Here is a 20,346-nt window from a genome sequence, read left to right on the forward strand (position 1 = left end):
CGTAAGGCTGAGGATGTTGGTGATGAAGCTTAGGCTTCTATGTTGGGTTTTGCTCTGAGAGGACATGTGACATTGGGACATAGATAGGATTAGTTTAAAATGTTCTTATTAAATTATTTTAGAAAATTCAGTTTTATTTCTTTGTAATTTTACTGGCATGTTATTTGGATTAAGTTTATGAATGTGAACTTTTTACCCTTACGTGGTTGGAAATTTGATTTTTATTGATGAAAAATTCTATTTTTTTTATAATTACTGTATATGTATGTTGGGGTAGAGGGTGTCACATTAAGTGGTATCAGAGCAGGTTGATCCAATCGGCCGTGAGTTATGTACTTATCGTGATTCTGTTGTGTACTCTGATTGTGTCTTATTTGTTGTGTACTTTGATGATGTTTTTCTTTGATGATGATGATGTTCTTCTTGTTAAGTTATTTTGTAATTAGAGGAATGATAGTCATGATAGTGTTAGCTAATACCATTATGACCGCTCTTCTTCATTCTTATGATTGCTTATTTGTTTGATACTTCTTGCTTACGGAAGAAGTAGTGGTTGAGTGATATCGCTTGTGTTGCAAGCATATGTGCGAGTAGTGGTAGACGAGATATTGTGCTAATATTATAGGAACTATTGAGGCCTTAGACTTGAGTAAGACATTGATTGTTTTTAGTGTATTAAGAGTTTACGATTGGTGGAATTTTTTAAAGCTATAGTTGTAGCGATTGAATCTAAGGATGATGTATGTTGAGAATTGGAGTTTTGGTATTCTTAAGGAGTGATTGAAGTGTTGATGATTTCTAGAGTTTGATGGTTGCATGTTGACCTTTTATGGTTTAGGTAGCATGTGAATTTTATTTTCTAAGCCTTTTATACTGAATATGTGAGTTGTTTTGGTTTAGGATTGTAGTGGAAAGCTTGAATATGAAGTTGAGGTGTGAGTTTGGAAGGGTTGAGGTATTTTTGTGGGCTTAGATATATTGATATACTATTGCTGTTTGGTGTAGAGGATATTTTCGCTGCATTTTTGTTGTTCCAGTATGAGTACCATATTGACAGATTTAGATTTTATGTTATTCACAAAAGTTGTAGCCTTGGACATTATCTTTCCAATGGAACTGGAATCAGGTAAAACGGAGGTCTAGAACTCTAGTTATAGCTACTTTGGTGATCAAAGGTCTAGCTGTAAGCGCTGAGTATATCTGCTGCGGTTTTTGAGATTTTTAGCTAAGAATATGATCTTTTTAGAATCTTATGTCTTCATAGGAGTTGTAGCTTATTCTCTTAGCTTTCGTTTGAGATAGGTTTGAGATCATTTGGATGAGTAGAACTCTCTGTGTGTTATTTTCTTTGATAGTTTTGAAAGGAGAAGTAGGCTGTAATAATGTTTTTGGGTTAGTAGGCAATGCAAGGATAAGAATTGATTTTGTTAAGATGTTTTGAGGTGTTTTCATGTGGATTGAGAGGTTGTTTAAGATTATATGATGCTATGTGGTAAGGGTTGTTCATGTACATGCTTATGGATGATATATTTGAAGGTTTAAAGTATGTATTCTAATATGATTTAATATGCATGTATGTTGATATGTGGATAGATGATCTTAGGGATCAATTGGTGAATGTCGTGTGGTTAGTAAGATTGATCTTAGGGTGTGATATGATCATATTGTAGTTGAGGGTGGAGATATATCCAAGACGGTTGTATGTTAAGTTATCTAAGTATTACTATTTTATTTTATCTTATTTTATTTTATTTTATTATTATTTTTTTATTGTATGAGATAAGTTTTCTAGTTCCTGTAAATTCCAGTTGAGGTAAACATGGATCTGTCTCAGGTAGAAGTTGTGTTTAAGTGGGGAGATATCTAAGCCAGTTAGTGAAGATAAGAGTTTTATGAGGTTAGCTTATTATTATTGGAGATTTATTGAAGGAATTTCTAAGATAACATTGCCCTTAACTACATTCACTAGGAGGAGTATTCTCTTTATGTGGGATAGTAAGTATGAGAGTAGTTCCAACTCTTAAGGCAAGATTGACTAGTGTTAATATTATTGGATTTTAGTAAGCCTTTTGTGGTATATAGTAGTACTTATAAGATGAATTTGGATGCATTGTTGATGCAAGAAGGAAAGGTAGTAGCTTATGTTTCTAGGCAATTGAAAATTCATGAGAGGAACTACCTTATCTATGAGTTAGTGGTTATGATATTACATTAAGATTTGGAGACACTACCTATATGATTCTAAGCTTGAAGTATTTAGTGATTGTTAGAGTCTTAAATATCTTTTGACCAAAAGAGATAGTTGGAATTTCTTAAGGACTAGGATTTTATTCTTAGTTGCTATCTAGGTAAAGGCAATGTGGTGATAGATGTCTTGAGTAGGATGATCTTTCATCTATCATTTTGATGATTTAAAGGTTAAATTTGATTGAAGAGTTTAGAGATTTAAGCTTGATTTGTGAGCTTACCCTTAGAAGCATTGAATTGAGTATGTCGAAGGTGACTAGTGAATTAATGGATGAGATTAGAGGAGTCTAAGAGTTAGATCCTTTCTTCGTGAACCAAGTGGAGAGGATTGGTAAGGGTATAGATAGCCCTTTTCGAGTGGAAGTTGATGGTGTTTTGTGGTTTCGGGATAAAATCTATGTGTCTAATAATCCCGAATTAAGGAAGATGATCTTAGAAAAAGGCAATAAGAGTACTCTTAGTATTCACTTAGGAGCTATTAGATAGATTAGGACCTTAGGAGGATGTATGAGAGTGACGTAGCGGAAGCGTGGTGGTCTAAGGTGAAGAGAGGAGTAGAGGAAGTTGTGGACTCGTGTGTAGTATTCCAAAAGCCTAAGGTGGAACATTAGAAAGTCTAATGCAAGAGACATATCCATTTTTATTTACTTAAGCTAATTTCGAGGACGAAATTTTTAAAAGGAGGGGAGAATTGTAACACCCCAGTTTTCAATAAAGTTATTATTATTATTATAATAATAATAATTATTATTATATGGTATTTGGTCATAATTATTTTAATAATTATAGAAGAATATTATTTTGTACGTTTTAAATAATTATTGTTTTGGACAATTATTTTGTACGTATTAAATAAGTATTTTTTATTAGCATATTTAAATAAATATTTATATGTTTTAAGAGAAGATTGATTTTATATGATATTTTGTTATTGAAATTATATTATTATATTTTGGGTCAGAAATATATTATTATTATAGAGGAAAAATATTTTATAATATACATGTATTTATTTTATTTAATTATTTTGAGGAAAAAGAGAAGTGGGTTAGAAGAAAAGGAAAATGGGTTGGGTTGACCCAGCCCAATGGATTAATTTTAAGGAGTCAGGTAGCGTTAACCATATCTACCTCATTTGCGTTCTGAAGGGTTAGGAAAAAAAAGGAGAAACAAAGAACTCTAAGGAAGAGTACTCAGGAACGACCTTAGATCACACCTTTGTCTTCTGCTCATCCAGGTAAGGGGGGAGTGAGAAACCTCGCTCTAGGTGTGGGATTGTATGCTGGGTAGTGGGATTGGCCCCCAATCCTGTGTTTGCTGTATTTTTATGTATGCTCATGTATGAGGGGTTTCTCCCAATTGTATCTGTTTTGCTTATTATTTTTCTTATATGCAATTAATTGTATGACTTGAGATCTCTATCGGTTCCTATGGGAAACCCTATGAGAAAACAGGCAAAATATGAATGTTTTCTATTTTGCCTTCTGATTACTTTGTTGTGTTCCTTGTTGGATGTGATGCATGAGTATGTGGTTAATTTTGAAAATAAATATGTTTTAATATGATCTAGAGTGCTCTATGGGTTCCTGCGGGAAACCCTATGAGAAATAGGCAAAATATGAAATATTTTCTGTTTTGATTTCTGATTTTTCTGTTATATTCCTTGTTTGATGAGATGTAAAAATATCTATTTAATTTTATAAATAAACGAGTTTTGATATAAATTAAAGTGCTCTGTGGAGGCTTTGTGAATATGATGATGTAAAGTGAAATGTGATTGAGACATGGGATATGAAATGTGATAATGAAATATGATGACGAAATGCGATGATGTGATATGACCATGGGAAATGATAATGTGATATGAGAATGCATAGAGTCTTGATTGACAAGCATCATTTGCATAGGTGTTTTAAGGGTACGATATGGAATACACCGCCAGAGAAGGCCCCCTAGTGTAAAAGCTTTGGGGATTAGTCCTTGGGGATAGCTCGGTTTGGAAGTCCCAGTCTCGCCCATTGTGTGCATCGGATGTATCTTGCGCAGCTTAGCTATCCTGACGAGACTCTGGTAGTATATCCTTCTAGTGAGAGTGCGCAGAGGGTGTGACCCGACATGTACTCCTAGACTACTCTTCGTGTATTGCTAGCGGCAATATTCCATGTGATGTTTTACTGGCGCCACATGCATGATAATGTGAAGTTCGTGTCCATGCATGTGCATCCTTATTATTAAATGATGATAAATTACTATTTGTATGACTTGGATGATTGAATAAACTATTGTTGTTGATTGATCTATGAGGTAACTGTATTGTTTGTGTTTGGCTATCCGGTGTGCGTTCCTACACCGTGAGCCAGAGTGAGATGTTTCTCACTCCCTTCTTTTGTGTTGTTTCTCTTGTTTGATATACAGGTGATCATCAGTGTAAGGCTGAGGATGTTGGTGATGAATCTTAGGCTTCTATGTTGGGTTTTGCTATGATAGGACATGTGACATTGGGACATAGATAGGATTAGTTTAAAATGTTCTTATTAAATTATTTTGGAAAATTCAGTTTTATTTCTTTGTAATTTTACTGGCATGTTATTTGGATTAAGTTTATGAATGTGAACTCTTTACCCTTACGTGGTTGGAAATTTGATTTTTATTGATGAAAAATTCTATCTTTTTTTATAATTACTGTATATGTATGTTGGGGTAGAGGGTGTCACAAAGAGGGACGATCTGCTGGAGAAGATTGACGAGCCTCCTTCGCTGGGTACCTCAGCTGTCCCGAAGTGGGAGTGGTACCTGCAATAGAGACTCCGATGCTTAAGTTAGTATTTGTGGGTGTGTGGGTCTCGTATATGTAGTGCACGTACCATAGTGTGAATTAGGGTTTATCTTAGGACTGAGGTCAATTTTGATCCGTTCAGATAGTGGGCCTTTGTTTTGGCCAATGTCTTGTAGCGCTCGTCTGGTGTCATTTTGCGCTTCAGTGTCGAGCTCAAGCTCGGTTCCGCGACATGGATAGTACAATTAACAAAACAATCATAATCATTTCAAGAAAATCTTTCAGATAATTACAAAATATAATTATTTAATTAAAATATTATTTTAATATTTTAAAAAATTCAGAATGATACAGTTTTTGTCATCAATATGGCTATGAAAAATCAATTTCTCCTTCTCACATTAACACAAGAAATATTGGAAAATGAAGACCACATCCAAGAAACTAGTAAAAATCTTCTTTTAAAACCTTTAGCAAAAGGAATCCTTTTAAAGCAAATAACATCCTAATATAAAAAAGAATCAAAGAAAATCTAAATAAAAATAATAATAATAACAACAACAACAATAACAATAACAATAACAATAATAACAACAACAACAATAATAATAATAACAATATTAATAATAACAACAATAACAATAATAATATTGTTATTGTTGTTATTATTATTATTGTTACTCTTATTATTACTATTCTTATTATTGTTATTGTTATTGTTGTTAGTATTATTATTGTAGTTATTATTATTATTATTATTATTATTTTTAATATTACAACGACCACTATTATTATTATTATCAATTGTTTCCTCAAGTAGCTTATTAAATTGTTTATTCAAGATTAAAGATAAAAGAACTCCTAAATTAGATTTAAATAGAACTTTGATCATATTCATAAAATTTATTGACGAGGAATGAAAAGAATTCAAATTGATTAATAAATATGACAATATCAGATGAAATTTCTAAAATATTAAACCAATAAAAAATAAGTAAGGCAAATAATGCATAAAAAAGTATATACACCTAGTAGAATTAGAAGGAACACCTTGAAGATTTTGACACTCAAGATAAAATATTAAATTTATGTGAAAAATAATCCGAACTTCTTGTAAATGCACCAATATCTGGATATTCTTTTAAAAGATATGTCTTACCTAATATTCAATTCAAGTAATGAAATTTAGAAATTCCATCTATTGTTAATGCTAATGGAATTATAGAATGAAAATTGATGATATGACCGATCATTTACTTCTTGGAAACACTAATGAAATAGTTATGGCTGCCTAAGCATACAACATGAAAAATTTAGAAGAACAAACTATTAAATTACTAATAACCAATTTTATTGAATCCTTAAAAGGATGGTGGGATAATTATTTAACCCTATAGTAAAATTACCTTATAACAAATTTAACAAAAATAGAAAATGGTCAATAAATACCTATAGTGGTGGAAAATTTAATAATAAAAATAATTCAAAAAATTTTGGGAAATTCTAATAGTTCCGATGCAAAAATCTTTAACTTCATAACTTAAGATGCCTTACCTTAGGAGATTTTAGGTGGTATATTGATAATTTTACGATAATAATTTTCCCAAGGATAGATTATAAAGAAACTTTTTAGAATATATTACTTCCAAATAATGAATTATAAATCTATGATTTCCTTATTCAAAAACTAGTCAATCAATCAAAACTATAATATATAATCAAAATACGTAAAAGCAATTAAAATCTTTTTGTATCTATCATAATTAAAATAATAAATAATTTCATAATTTTTCTTTAATTATTGTTCTTACCAGAGATCAGTCAAGGGGGACGATCTGCTGGAGAAGATTGACGAGCGTCCTTCGCTGGGTACCTCGGTTGTCCCGAAGTGGGGGTGGTACCTGCAAAAGAGACTCCGATGCTTAAGTTAGTATTTGTGGGTGTGTGGGTCTCGTATATGTAGTGCACGAACCATAGTGTGAATTAGGGTTTATCTTAGGCCTGAGGTCAATTTTGATCCGTGCAGATAGTGGGCTTTTGTTTTGGCCAATGTCTTGTAGCGCTCATCTGGTGTCATTTTGCGCTTCAGTGTCGAGCTCAAGCTCGGTTCCGCGACATGGATAGTACAATTAACAAAACAATCATAATCATTTCAAGAAAATCTTTCATATAATTAAAAAAATATAATTATTTAATTAAAATATAATTTTAATATTTTAAAAAAATTCAGAATGATACTATTTTTGTCATCAATATGGCAATGAAAAATCAATTTCTCCTTCTCACATTAACACAAGACATATTGAAAAGTGAAGACGACTTCCGAGAAACTAGTAAAAATCTTCTTTTAAAACCTTTAGCAAAAGGAAGCCTTTTAAAGCAAATAACATCCTAATATAAAAAAGAATCAAAGAAAATCTAAATAAAAATAATAATAACAACAACAATAATAACAATAACAGTAACAATAATAACAACAACAACAATAATAATAATAATAATAATAACAATACTAACAATATTAATAATAACAACAATAACAATAATAATATTGTTATTGTTGTTATTATTATTATTGTTACTCTTATTATTACTATTATTATTATTGTTATTGTTATTGTTGTTAGTATTATTATTATTGTAGTTATTATTATTTTTAATACTACAACGACCACTATTATTATTATTATCAATTGTTTCCTCAAGTAGCTAATTAAATAGTTTATTCAAGATTAAAGATAAAAGAACTCGTAAATTAGATTTAAATAGATCTTTGATCAGATTCACAAAATTTATTGATGAGGAATGAAAAGAATTCAAATTGATTAATAAATATGACAGTATCAGATGAAATTTCTAAAATATTAAACCAATAAAAAATAAGTAAGGCAAATACTATATAAAAAAGTATATACACCTAGTAGAATTAGAAGGAACACCTTGAAGATTTTTACACTCAAGATAAAATATTAAATTTATGTGAAAAATAATCAGAACTTCTTGTAAATGCACCAATATCTGGATATTCTTTTAGAAGATATGTCTTACCTAATATTCAATTCAAGTAATGAAATTTAGAAATTCCATCTATTGTTAATGCTAATGGAATTATAGAATGAAAATTGATGATATGACCGATCATTTACTTCTTGGAGACACTAATGAAATAGTTATGGCTACCTAAGCTTACAAAATAAAAAATTTAGAAGAACAAACTATTAAATTACTAATAACCAATTTTATTGAATCCTTAAAAGGATGGTGGGATAATTATTTAACCCTATAGTGAAATTACCTTATAAAAACTTTAACAAAAATAGAAAATGGTCAACAAATACCTATAGTGGTGGAAAATTTAATAATAGAAATAATTCAAAATATTTTGGGAAATTCTAATAGTTCCGATGCAAAAATCTTTAACTTCAAAACTCAAGATGCCTTACCTTAGGAGATTTTAGGTAGTATACTGATAATTTTACGATAATAATTTTCACAAGGATAGATTATAAAGAAACTTTTTAGAATATATTACTTCCAAATAATGAATTATAAATCTATGATTTCCTTATTCAAAAACTAGTCAATCAATCAAAACTATAATATATAATCAAAATACGTAAAAGCAATTAAAATATTTTTGTATCTATCACAATTAAAATAATAAATAATTTCATAATTTTTCTTTAATTATTGTTCTTACCAGAGATCAGTCAAGGGGGACGATCTGCTGGAGAAGATTGACGAGCCTCCTTCGCTGGGTACCTCGGTTGTCCCGAAGTGGGGGTGGTACCTGCAAAAGAGACTCCGATGCTTAAGTTAGTATTTGTGGGTGTGTGGGTCTCGTATATGTAGTGGACGAACCATAGTGTGAATGAGGGTTTATCTTAGGCCTGAGGTCAATTTTGATCCGTGCAGATAGTGGGCCTTTGTTTTGGCCAATGTCTTGTAGCGCTCATCTGGTGTCATTTTGTGTGACACCCTCTACCCCGTTATTAATATACAACAAATGTAACAATAAAATATTTCTTATCTTCTTTTTGGGTAAATAAAATCTTTCATAGTTGACAAATATTTCAAATATAACAAGGTAGAAGATTCACATTCGTAACTCATAAATCATAACTCTAGTGTAAAAATTATAAAAGAAAAGAAGTTAAGATTTTCAATACATTTTAGTGTAAAACAAGAAATCATATATATACAAATAATAATAAAGGAAATATAAATTAACTCCAGTAAAGGTGGCAGTGCCTCCTGGTTAGGAATTAATTTATACTCCCAAATCATATAATAAAAAATATAACAAAAATGTACATCTTGGTCTTTTATCAAGAACGTTCAAATTACAATTCTTAACATATATTTTCCTTGAATTATATATGTTATCTACGTTATTTCTTCGTTAGAAATTACAAAAGAAGAGAAACTAAAGTTATAAAAACAATAACATATTAAACTAAAATAACTATGTCCCGATGTCACATCCTATCAGAGCATGCCCAATTGAAGCCTTTAAGCCTCATCACCAACATCCTCATGATGCTGATCACCTGCAACATAATTTAAACATATACAAAAACAACAAGGGAGTGAAAAACATCTCACTCAGTTTCAGGTGCAGAAATAAAGGCTAGATAGCACTCACACACACAACAAATATAAGTCACTTATAAATAATACACATACATCATCAATATCACATATATATTCATTTATCATGCAATGATGTCATGATCTTGACTTATAAATGCATGCATGTGGCGCCATAAGGAAGTTTCACATATCATCACTGGTGACCCTAAGGCACACCTGGTTACATCACTGGTGACCCAAAGGTACACCTGGTTACATCACTGGTGACCCTAAGGTACACCTGGTTACAAGTTACATCACTGGTGACCCTAAGATACACCTTGTTAGCATGTTACATCACTGGTATGCGGCCTCAGCGGCACACCTGGAATAATATATGCATATGATGCATGTCATACCATCATAATCTCATTGACTCAATATTTAACTTTTTACATGATTTCATTTAGTACATCATGTCCTCATTTGTCATAGTCTCATAATCATAGTTTGTCTCAATAGTCAATTCTTAGGTCTCATGTCATTTGTCCATATTTCACATGGTCATGTCATCAATACTCCTCTTAAGGTCCGCATAGGTATTCACAGAGATCCAGAGAGCATTCTTATTCATATTAAAACTCATTTATTATTAACATTAATTTCATATTCATTTATTACTTTCAACAAAGAACAAGGTAGAGTAAATAGAAAATCAGACAGAACAACGGCACTTTCAACAAAAACAAAGTAGAATAAATAGAAAATCGGACAGAACAACGGCACCTTCAACAAAAAGCAAAGTAGAGTAAATAGAAATTTAGACAGAACAACGGCACCTCCAACAAAAAAGCAAAGTAGAGTAAATAGAAATTAAACAGAATAACGACAAAGGATTGGGGGCCAATCCGACAAACAACTATCCAACAATTATCCCTACACCCCTGAGCGAGGTTCTCACTCCCCCCCTTACCTGGATAAGCGGAGCTGAACTTAGGCAGAGCCTCCTCCTCTGGATTCCCTCTTCCTTTCTCTCTCTCTTTCTTTCTCTTTCTTTCTCTCTCTCTCTCTCTCTCTTCTCTTTCTCTCTCTAAAATTTCACTTTCTTCCTCTGTATAAAAAATTTCACCCCCCTGCCCCTATTTATAGGCAATCTGACGCACCCGGAACGGCCCGTACTGATTTCGGAACGGCCCGTTCCGGATCCTTCAAATCTGGGAAAAATTTGTAACTGGAACGGCCCGTTCCAAAATCGAAACGGCCCGTTCCCAAAAAACCAGAACGGCCCGTTCTGAAACCAGAACGGCCCGTTCTCAATCTCAGAAGAACGGCCCGTTCTCCTTCCGGAACGGCCCGTTCTCCATACCGGAACGGCCCGTTCCAAGGCCGTTCTGGGACTACAAAAACCTCACATTTTCAACATTTGGAACGGCCCGTTCCACTTTTGGAACGGCCCGTTCCAGAACCCAAAATACCCCTATAACTTTATTAAAATTACGAAAATGCCATTAAAATAATAATAAAAATTTGGGTGTTACAATTCTCCCATCCTTTTAGAAATTTCGTCCCCGAAATTTACCTGAAAACAGAAATGGATGAGCTTCTCGCATCTTGCTTTCTAATTCCCATGTAGCACTTTCTTCAATATTTCCTCCCCAAACGACCTTAACCAAAGGGATTTCCTTTCCTCTTAGTTGTTTCACTCTCTTGTCATCAATCCTTAGAGGAACCGTTTCATAAGTAAGATTATCCTTCAACTGAATGTTGTCAGACTCAATGATATGGGAAGGATCATGGACATACTTTCTGAGTTGGGAAACATGAAAGACACTATGGAGATTTGAAAGAGATGGAGGCAAAGCAATTTGATAGGCCACTTCACCGATTCTTTTAAGAATTTGATAAGGACCAATGAAACGTGGAGTAAGCTTACGGGATTTCAGTGCTCTGCCTACTCCTGTCCAAGGAGTGACTTTAAGGAATACATGATCACCTTCTTTAAACTTAAGGTCTTTTCTCCTCTTGTCATTATAACTCTTTTGCCTACTCTGGGTTGCTCTCATCTTCTCTTGGATCATCTTAACCTGTTCAGTAGTTTGTTGAACTATCTCAGGTCCTAACATGACATTCTCTCCAGGTTCTACCCAACATAAAGGTGTTCTACATCTCCTACCATACAGAGCCTCATATGGTGCCATCCCAATACTAGAATGGTAGCTATTATTGTAGGTAAATTCTATCAAAGGTAGGAAACTATCCCAACTACCCCCACGTTCTAAGATGCAAGCCCTCAACAAGTCTTCCAAAGATTGTATGGTTCTCTCAGTTTGGCCATCTGTTTGGGGATGGTAAGCTGAACTCAATCTAAGCTTAGTGCCTAAAGCCTTATGCAAACTCTCCCAAAATCTAGAGGTGAACCTAGGATCTCTATCAGACACAATACTAGTAGGAACTCCATGCAACCTCACGATCTCACTGATGTACAACTTGGTTAACCTCTCCAAAGAGTACCTAATATTAATGGGAATAAAATGGGCAGACTTAGTCAATCTATCCACAATGACCCATATAGCATCCAAGTTCTTCACAGTCTTAGGTAACCCAACTACAAAATCCATAGAGATGCTATCCCACTTCCACACAGGCACATCTAAAGGTTGCATCAAACCTGAAGGTTTTTGGTGTTCTACCTTAGCTTTCTGACATACTAAGCAAGCATACACAAATTCCTCCACTTCCCTCTTCATCTTAGGCCACCAAAACATCTTCTTAAGGTCTTGGTACATCTTAGTGGCTCCTGGATGGATACTAAGGATACTCTTATGACCTTCTTCCAGGATTGCTCTCTTAAGTTCTGGCACACTAGGAATGCACAACCTATCCTTAAATCTTAAAACTCCATCCACTCCAATTCTAAACTCACTTTTCACAGCTTGATTCAACTTCTCTACCCGACTCAATAAGAAAGGATCCATCTTCTGACCTTCTCTAATCTCATCTATCAAGCTATTAGTCACTCTCAAAGCTCCCAACTTAATACTCTTAGAGGTCAACTCACACCCTAAGCTCATATCCCTAAATTCCTCAATCAATTACAATTCCCTAATCATCAAGGAAGACATTCTCAAAGATTTTCTACTCAAAGCATCAGCTACAACATTAGCCTTGCCAGGGTGATAATTCAATTGAAAGTCATAATCCTTAAGAAACTCTAACCATCTCCTCTGCCTCATATTCAATTCCTTTTGGTCAAACAAGTACTTAAGGCTTTTATGGTCACTAAAAACCTCAAATCTAGACCCAAACAAGTAATGTCTCCACAACTTGAGCACAAAAACTATTGCAGCTAACTCAAGGTCATGGGTAGGATAGTTTTGCTCATGAATTTTAAGTTGTCTTGAAGCATAGGCTACTACCTTACCCTCCTGCATAAGCACTCCTCCTAAACCCAATTTAGAAGCATCACAAAATACCTCAAAAGTCTTACTAGGATCAGGTAATACTAACACAGGAGCACTAGTTAATCTCCTCTTAAGTTCTTGAAAACTTTCCTCACACTTAGAATCCCACACAAAAGGTTGGTCTTTCTTCGTCAGCTTAGTCAAAGGAAGAGCTAGCCTAGAGAAATTCTCTATAAACCTTCTGTAATAACCAGCTAGTCCTAGAAAACTCCTAATCTCAAATACTGATTTAGGTGTTCTCCACTCTAACACAGCTTCTACCTTAGCAGGATCTACAGCTATTCCACCCTTGGATATCACATGTCCTAGAAAGTTCACACTATCCAACCAAAATTCACATTTTGACAATTTAGCATACAACTGTTTCTCCTTAAGGGTTTGAAGAACGATCCTAAGGTGCTCAACATGCTCCTCCCTAGTCTTGGAATACACTAGGATATCATCTATGAAGACCACTACAAATCTATCCAAGTAAGGGTGAAAGATCCTATTCATGTAGTCCATAAAAACACCAGGTGCATTAGTCACACCAAAAGGCATAACTAAATACTCATAGTGCCCATAGCGGGTTCTAAAGGCAGTCTTAGGAACATCCTCAGCTCTCACTCTAATCTGATGGTATCCTGACCTTAAATCTATCTTACTGAACACACAAGCTCCAACTAGTTGATCCATAAGGTCATCTATCCTAGGCAAAGGATACTTATTCTTAATGGTCACTTTATTCAGTTGCCTATAGTCTACGCACAACCTCATGCTCCCATCTTTCTTCTTAACCAACAAAACAGGCGCTCCCCAAGGCGAGACACTAGGCCTAATGAATTGTTTTCCTTGTAATTCCTCTATTTGTTTCTTAAGCTCAACTAACTCTGTAGGGGACATCCTATAGGGTGCTATAGATATAGGTGGGGTACCTGGTACTAAGTCTATGCTAAACTCAATCTCTCTCTCAGGTGGTAAACTAGACATATCCTTAGGAAATACTTCTGGAAATTCTCTCACTAAGGGAATCTCATCTAGCTTACTATCAGTCTCAAGTGTTAAAGAAGCTAAGATCATGTACACTTTTTCATTGTCTTTTAAACAAGTTTTAATGTCAGCAGCACTAAGAAATTCCGTACTCTTACATTCACCAAAGGAAATAGATTTCTCAAAGCAGTTTAAAAGGACATGGTGAGAAGATAACCAATCCATACCAAGAATTACAACTAATTGACTAAGAGGCAAACAAATTAAGTCAACTAGAAACTGCTTATCAGAAACTGTCAAAGGACATTTCAAACACACTAGGGATGTAGTCACAGGACCATTAGTAGGGGTTTCAACAACTAGATCAAAATCTAACAAAGACACAGGCAAATTCAATTTTTGGACACAAGAGACAGAAATAAAGGAATGAGTTGCACCAGAATCAAATAGTACAACAAAAGGAGTCTCAGCTATGAAACAAGTACCTTGTATCAAATTTTCTGACCGAGAAGCTTCAGCACCACTAAGAGCAAATACTCTCCCCACAGTCTTTGGACGCTCAGTTTGCGAACCCGATCCCATAACACGTGTTCTTTGTGATTCAGGACATTGGGTACTGATGTGACCTTTACCATTGCAGTTGAAGCAGGTAACTTCCCTGTCACGACACTCAGACTGATTATGACCAACAAGTCCACACTTCCAGCATCTTACTGAAGGAGTGGACACAGACCCTCCAACACTTCCAGTAGCACTAACAGTGGATCCTCTAGTAAGCAACTTGCTTTTATTAGCAGCAGCTTTACTCCCTTGAAATCTATTAGAAGCGGAGTAAGGCTTGCTCCTACCCGAAGTACTAGAACTCACAGCACGGATAGGACCTCCAACTCCTTTATAAAAAGCAGCACGAGCACGGTTGTCATGATCATAAATGCTGCACTTGTTGACCAGAGTGGGAAAGTGATATATCTCCTGATAGTTAATTGTAGTTTTTACTTCCGGACGCAGACCATTTACAAATTTTATGCATTTAGCTCTTTCACCACCCTCACCATGGTAGTGTGTGCAATAACGAACCAAAGCATCAAATTTGGCAGCATACACAGCCACTGTGTCGTTCCCTTGATTCAGCTCAAGGAATTCCATTTCTTTCCGACTTCTCACATCATCCGGGAAATACTTCTCAAGAAAGACCTTCTTGAAGTTGTCCCAATTCAAGTGCACCCCTCCATCAATCATCCTCCGAAGTGCTCCTTCCCACCAAAAATGAGCATCAGCAGTCAACATGAATGTGGCCAACTTCACCTTCTGAGCGATGGGACAATCCATAACATTGAAAATTTTTTCTATTTCTGTTAGCCAATTCATAGCAACATCTGGGTCATATCCTCCTTTAAAGGTAGGTGGGTGATTTCGTTGAAATTGCTCCAACCAGTTAGGAGCGACCTCAGTCCTATTGTTATTATTCATAGCTTGTGCTAATGCTTGAAGAGCATCGGCAATCGCACGATCATTTCTACCAGCCATAGTCTAAGAAAATAATACAATCAATAAACATAATCAATCATCATACTATCATACCAACAAGTTTTACAATCAATTCAGTCCATCATTCATGTACCAAATAAACATAGTAAACCAAATAAGCATAGTAAACTCATAACTCACGGTCGATTAGATCAACCAGGCTCTGATACCACTAAATGTGACACCCTCTACCCCGTTATTAATATACAACAAATGTAACAATAAAATATTTCTTATCTTCTTTTTGGGTAAATAAAATCTTTCATAGTTGACAAATATTTCAAATATAACAAGGTAGAAGATTCACATTCGTAACTCATAAATCATAACTCTAGTGTAAAAATTATAAAAGAAAAGAAGTTAAGATTTTCAATACATTTTAGTGTAAAACAAGAAATCATATATATACAAATAATAATAAAGGAAATATAAATTAACTCCAGTAAAGGTGGCAGTGCCTCCTGGTTAGGAATTAATTTATACTCCCAAATCATATAATAAAAAATATAACAAAAATGTACATCTTGGTCTTTTATCAAGAACGTTCAAATTACAATTCTTAACATATATTTTCCTTGAATTATATATGTTATCTACGTTATTTCTTCGTTAGAAATTACAAAAGAAGAGAAACTAAAGTTATAAAAACAATAACATATTAAACTAAAATAACTATGCCCCGATGTCACATCCTATCAGAGCATGCCCAATTGAAGCCTTTAAGCCTCATCACCAACATCCTCATGATGCTGATCACCTGCAACATAATTTAAACATATACAAAAACAACAAGGGAGTGAGAAACATCTCACTCAGTTTCAGGTGCAGAAATAAAGGCTAGATAGCACTCACACACACAACAAATATAAGTCACTTATAAATAATACACATACATCATCAATATCACATATATATTCATTTATCATGCAATGATGTCATGATCTTGACTTATAAATGCATGCATGTGGCGCCATAAGGAAGTTTCACATATCATCACTGGTGACCCTAAGGCACACCTGGTTACATCACTGGTGACCCAAAGGTACACCTGGTTACATCACTGGTGACCCTAAGGTACACCTGGTTACAAGTTACATCACTGGTGACCCTAAGATACACCTTGTTAGCATGTTACATCACTGGTATGCGGCCTCAGCGGCACACCTGGAATAATATATGCATATGATGCATGTCATACCATCATAATCTCATTGACTCAATATTTAACTTTTTACATGATTTCATTTAGTACATCATGTCCTCATTTGTCATAGTCTCATAATCATAGTTTGTCTCAATAGTCAATTCTTAGGTCTCATGTCATTTGTCCATATTTCACATGGTCATGTCATCAATACTCCTCTTAAGGTCCGCATAGGTATTCACAGAGATCCAGAGAGCATTCTTATTCATATTAAAACTCATTTATTATTAACATTAATTTCATATTCATTTATTACTTTCAACAAAGAACAAGGTAGAGTAAATAGAAAATCAGACAGAACAACGGCACTTTCAACAAAAACAAAGTAGAATAAATAGAAAATCGGACAGAACAACGGCACCTTCAACAAAAAGCAAAGTAGAGTAAATAGAAATTTAGACAGAACAACGGCACCTCCAACAAAAAAGCAAAGTAGAGTAAATAGAAATTAAACAGAATAACGACAAAGGATTGGGGGCCAATCCGACAAACAACTATCCAACAATTATCCCTACACCCCTGAGCGAGGTTCTCACTCCCCCCCTTACCTGGATAAGCGGAGCTGAACTTAGGCAGAGCCTCCTCCTCTGGATTCCCTCTTCCTTTCTCTCTCTCTTTCTTTCTCTTTCTTTCTCTCTCTCTCTCTCTCTCTTCTCTTTCTCTCTCTAAAATTTCACTTTCTTCCTCTGTATAAAAAATTTCACCCCCCTGCCCCTATTTATAGGCAATCTGACGCACCCGGAACGGCCCGTACTGATTTCGGAACGGCCCGTTCCGGATCCTTCAAATCTGGGCAAAATTTGTAACTGGAACGGCCCGTTCCAAAATCGAAACAGCCCGTTCCCAAAAAACCAGAACGGCCCGTTCTGAAACCAGAACGGCCCGTTCTCAATCTCAGAAGAACGGCCCGTTCTCCTTCCGGAACGGCCCGTTCTCCATACCGGAACGGCCCGTTCCAAGGCCGTTCTAGGACTACAAAAACCTCACATTTTCAACATTTGGAACGGCCCGTTCCACTTTTGGAACGGCCCGTTCCAGAACCCAAAATACCCCTATAACTTTATTAAAATTACGAAAATGCCATTAAAATAATAATAAAAATTTGGGTGTTACATTTTGCGCTTCAGTGTCGAGCTCAAGGTCGGTTCCGCGACATGGATAGTACAATTAACAAAACAATCATAATCATTTCAAGAAAATCTTTCATATAATTACAAAATATAATTATTTAATTAAAATATTATTTTAATATTTTAAAAAAATGCAGAATGATACTATTTTTGTCATCAATATGGCAAAGAAAAATCAATTTCTCCTTCTCACATTAACACAAGACTTATTGAAAAGTGAAGACGACTTCCGAGAAACTAGTAAAAATCTTCTTTTAAAACCTTTAGCAAAAGGAAGCCTTTTAAAGCAAATAACATCCTAATATAAAAAAGAATCAAAGAAAATCTAAATAAAAATAATAATAACAACAACAACAACAATAACAATAACAGTAACAATAACAACAACAACAACAATAATAATAATAATAACAATACTAACAATATTAATAATAACAACAATAACAATAATAATATTGTTATTGTTGTTATTATTATTATTGTTACTCTTATTATTACTATTATTATTATTGTTATTGTTATTGTTGTTAGTATTATTATTATTGTAGTTATTATTATTTTTAATACTACAACGACCACTATTATTATTATTATCAATTGTTTCCTCAAGTAGCTAATTAAATAGTTTATTCAAGATTAAAGATAAAAGAACTCGTAAATTAGATTTAAATAGATCTTTGATCAGATTCATAAAATTTATTGATGAGGAATGAAAAGAATTCAAATTCATTAATAAATATGATAGTATCAGATGAAATTTCTAAAATATTAAACCAATAAAAAATAAGTAAGGCAAATACTATATAAAAAAGTATATACACCTAGTAGAATTAGAAGGAACACCTTGAAGATTTTGACACTCAAGATAAAATATTAAATTTATGTGAAAAATAATCAGAACTTCTTGTAAATGCACCACTATCTGGATATTCTTTTAAAAGATATGTCTTACCTAATAATCAATTCAAGTAATGAAATTTAGAAATTCCATGTATTGTTAATGCTAATGGAATTATAGAATGAAAATTGATGATATGACCGATCATTTACTTCTTGGAGACACTAATGAAATAGTTATGGCTGCCTAAGCTTACAAAATAAAAAATTTAGAAGAACAAACTATTAAATTACTAATAACCAATTTTATTGAATCCTTAAAAGGATGGTGGGATAATTATTTAACCCTATAGTAAAATTACCTTATAAAAACTTTAACAAAAATAGAAAATGGTCAACAAATACTTATAGTGGTGGAAAATTTAATAATAGAAATAATTCAAAATATTTTGGGAAATTCTAATAGTTCCGATGCAAAAATCTTTAACTTCAAAACTCAAGATGCCTTACCTTAGGAGATTTTAGGTGGTATACTGATAATTTTACGATAATAATTTTCACAAGGAAAGATTATAAAGAAACTTTTTAGAATATATTACTTTCAAATAATGAATTATAAATCTATGATTTCCTTATTCAAAAACTAGTCAATCAATCAAAACTATAATATATAATCAAAATACGTAAAAGCAATTAAAATCTTTTTGTATCTATCATAATTAAAATAATAAATAATTTCATAATTTTTCTTTAATTATTGTTCTTACCAGAGATCAGTCAAGGGGGACGATCTGCTGGAGAAGATTGACGAGCCTCCTTCGCTGGGTACCTCGGTTGTCCCGAAGTGGGGGTGGTACCTGCAAAAGAGACTCCGATGCTTAAGTTAGTATTTGTGGGTGTGTGGGTCTCGTATCTGTAGTGCACGAACCATAGTGTGAATTAGGGTTTATCTTAGGCCTGAGGTCAATTTTGATCCGTGCAGATAGTGGGCCTTTGTTTTGGCCAATGTCTTGTAGCGCTCATCTGGTGTCATTTTGCGCTTCAGTGTCGAGCTCAAGGTCGGTTCCGCGACATGGATAGTACAATTAACAAAACAATCATAATCATTTCAAGAAAATCTTTCATATAATTACAAAATATAATTATTTAATTAAAATATTATTTTAATATTTTAAAAAAATTCAGAATGATACTATTTTTGTCATCAATATGGCAATGAAAAATCAATTTCTCCTTCTCACATTAACACAAGACATATTGAAAAGTGAAGACGACTTCCGAGAAACTAGTAAAAATCTTCTTTTAAAACCTTTAGCAAAAGGAAGCCTTTTAAAGCAAATAACATCCTAATATAAAAAAGAATCAAAGAAAATCTAAATAAAAATAATAATAACAGCAACAACAACAATAACAATAACAGTAACAATAATAACAACAACAACAATAATAATAATAATAACAATACTAACAATATTAATAATAACAACAATAACAATAATAATATTGTTATTGTTGTTATTATTATTATTGTTACTCTTATTATTACTATTATTATTATTGTTATTGTTATTGTTGTTAGTATTATTATTATTGTAGTTATTATTATTTTTAATACTACAACGA

General features: G+C 33.5%; 1 protein-coding gene across 1 annotated transcript; it reads right to left on the reverse strand.

The window, feature by feature from the left end:
• Window positions 1-9,222: 9,222 nt before the first annotated feature.
• LOC145954588 (uncharacterized) lies at window positions 9,223-19,979 on the reverse strand. The gene is made up of 3 exons (XM_083069185.1): window positions 19,965-19,979; window positions 14,511-15,072; window positions 9,223-9,573 (listed from the first exon to the last, which is right to left on the reverse strand). The coding sequence occupies exons 1-3, from the start codon at window positions 19,977-19,979 to the stop codon at window positions 9,536-9,538; spliced, it is 615 nt and encodes a 204-aa protein (XP_082925311.1). The 3' UTR covers window positions 9,223-9,535.
• Window positions 19,980-20,346: the final 367 nt, after the last annotated feature.

This window comes from Cajanus cajan, chromosome 1 (assembly GCF_000230855.2).
Source record: "Cajanus cajan strain Asha chromosome 1, NIPB_CcT2T_4, whole genome shotgun sequence".
NCBI lineage: Eukaryota > Viridiplantae > Streptophyta > Magnoliopsida > Fabales > Fabaceae > Cajanus > Cajanus cajan.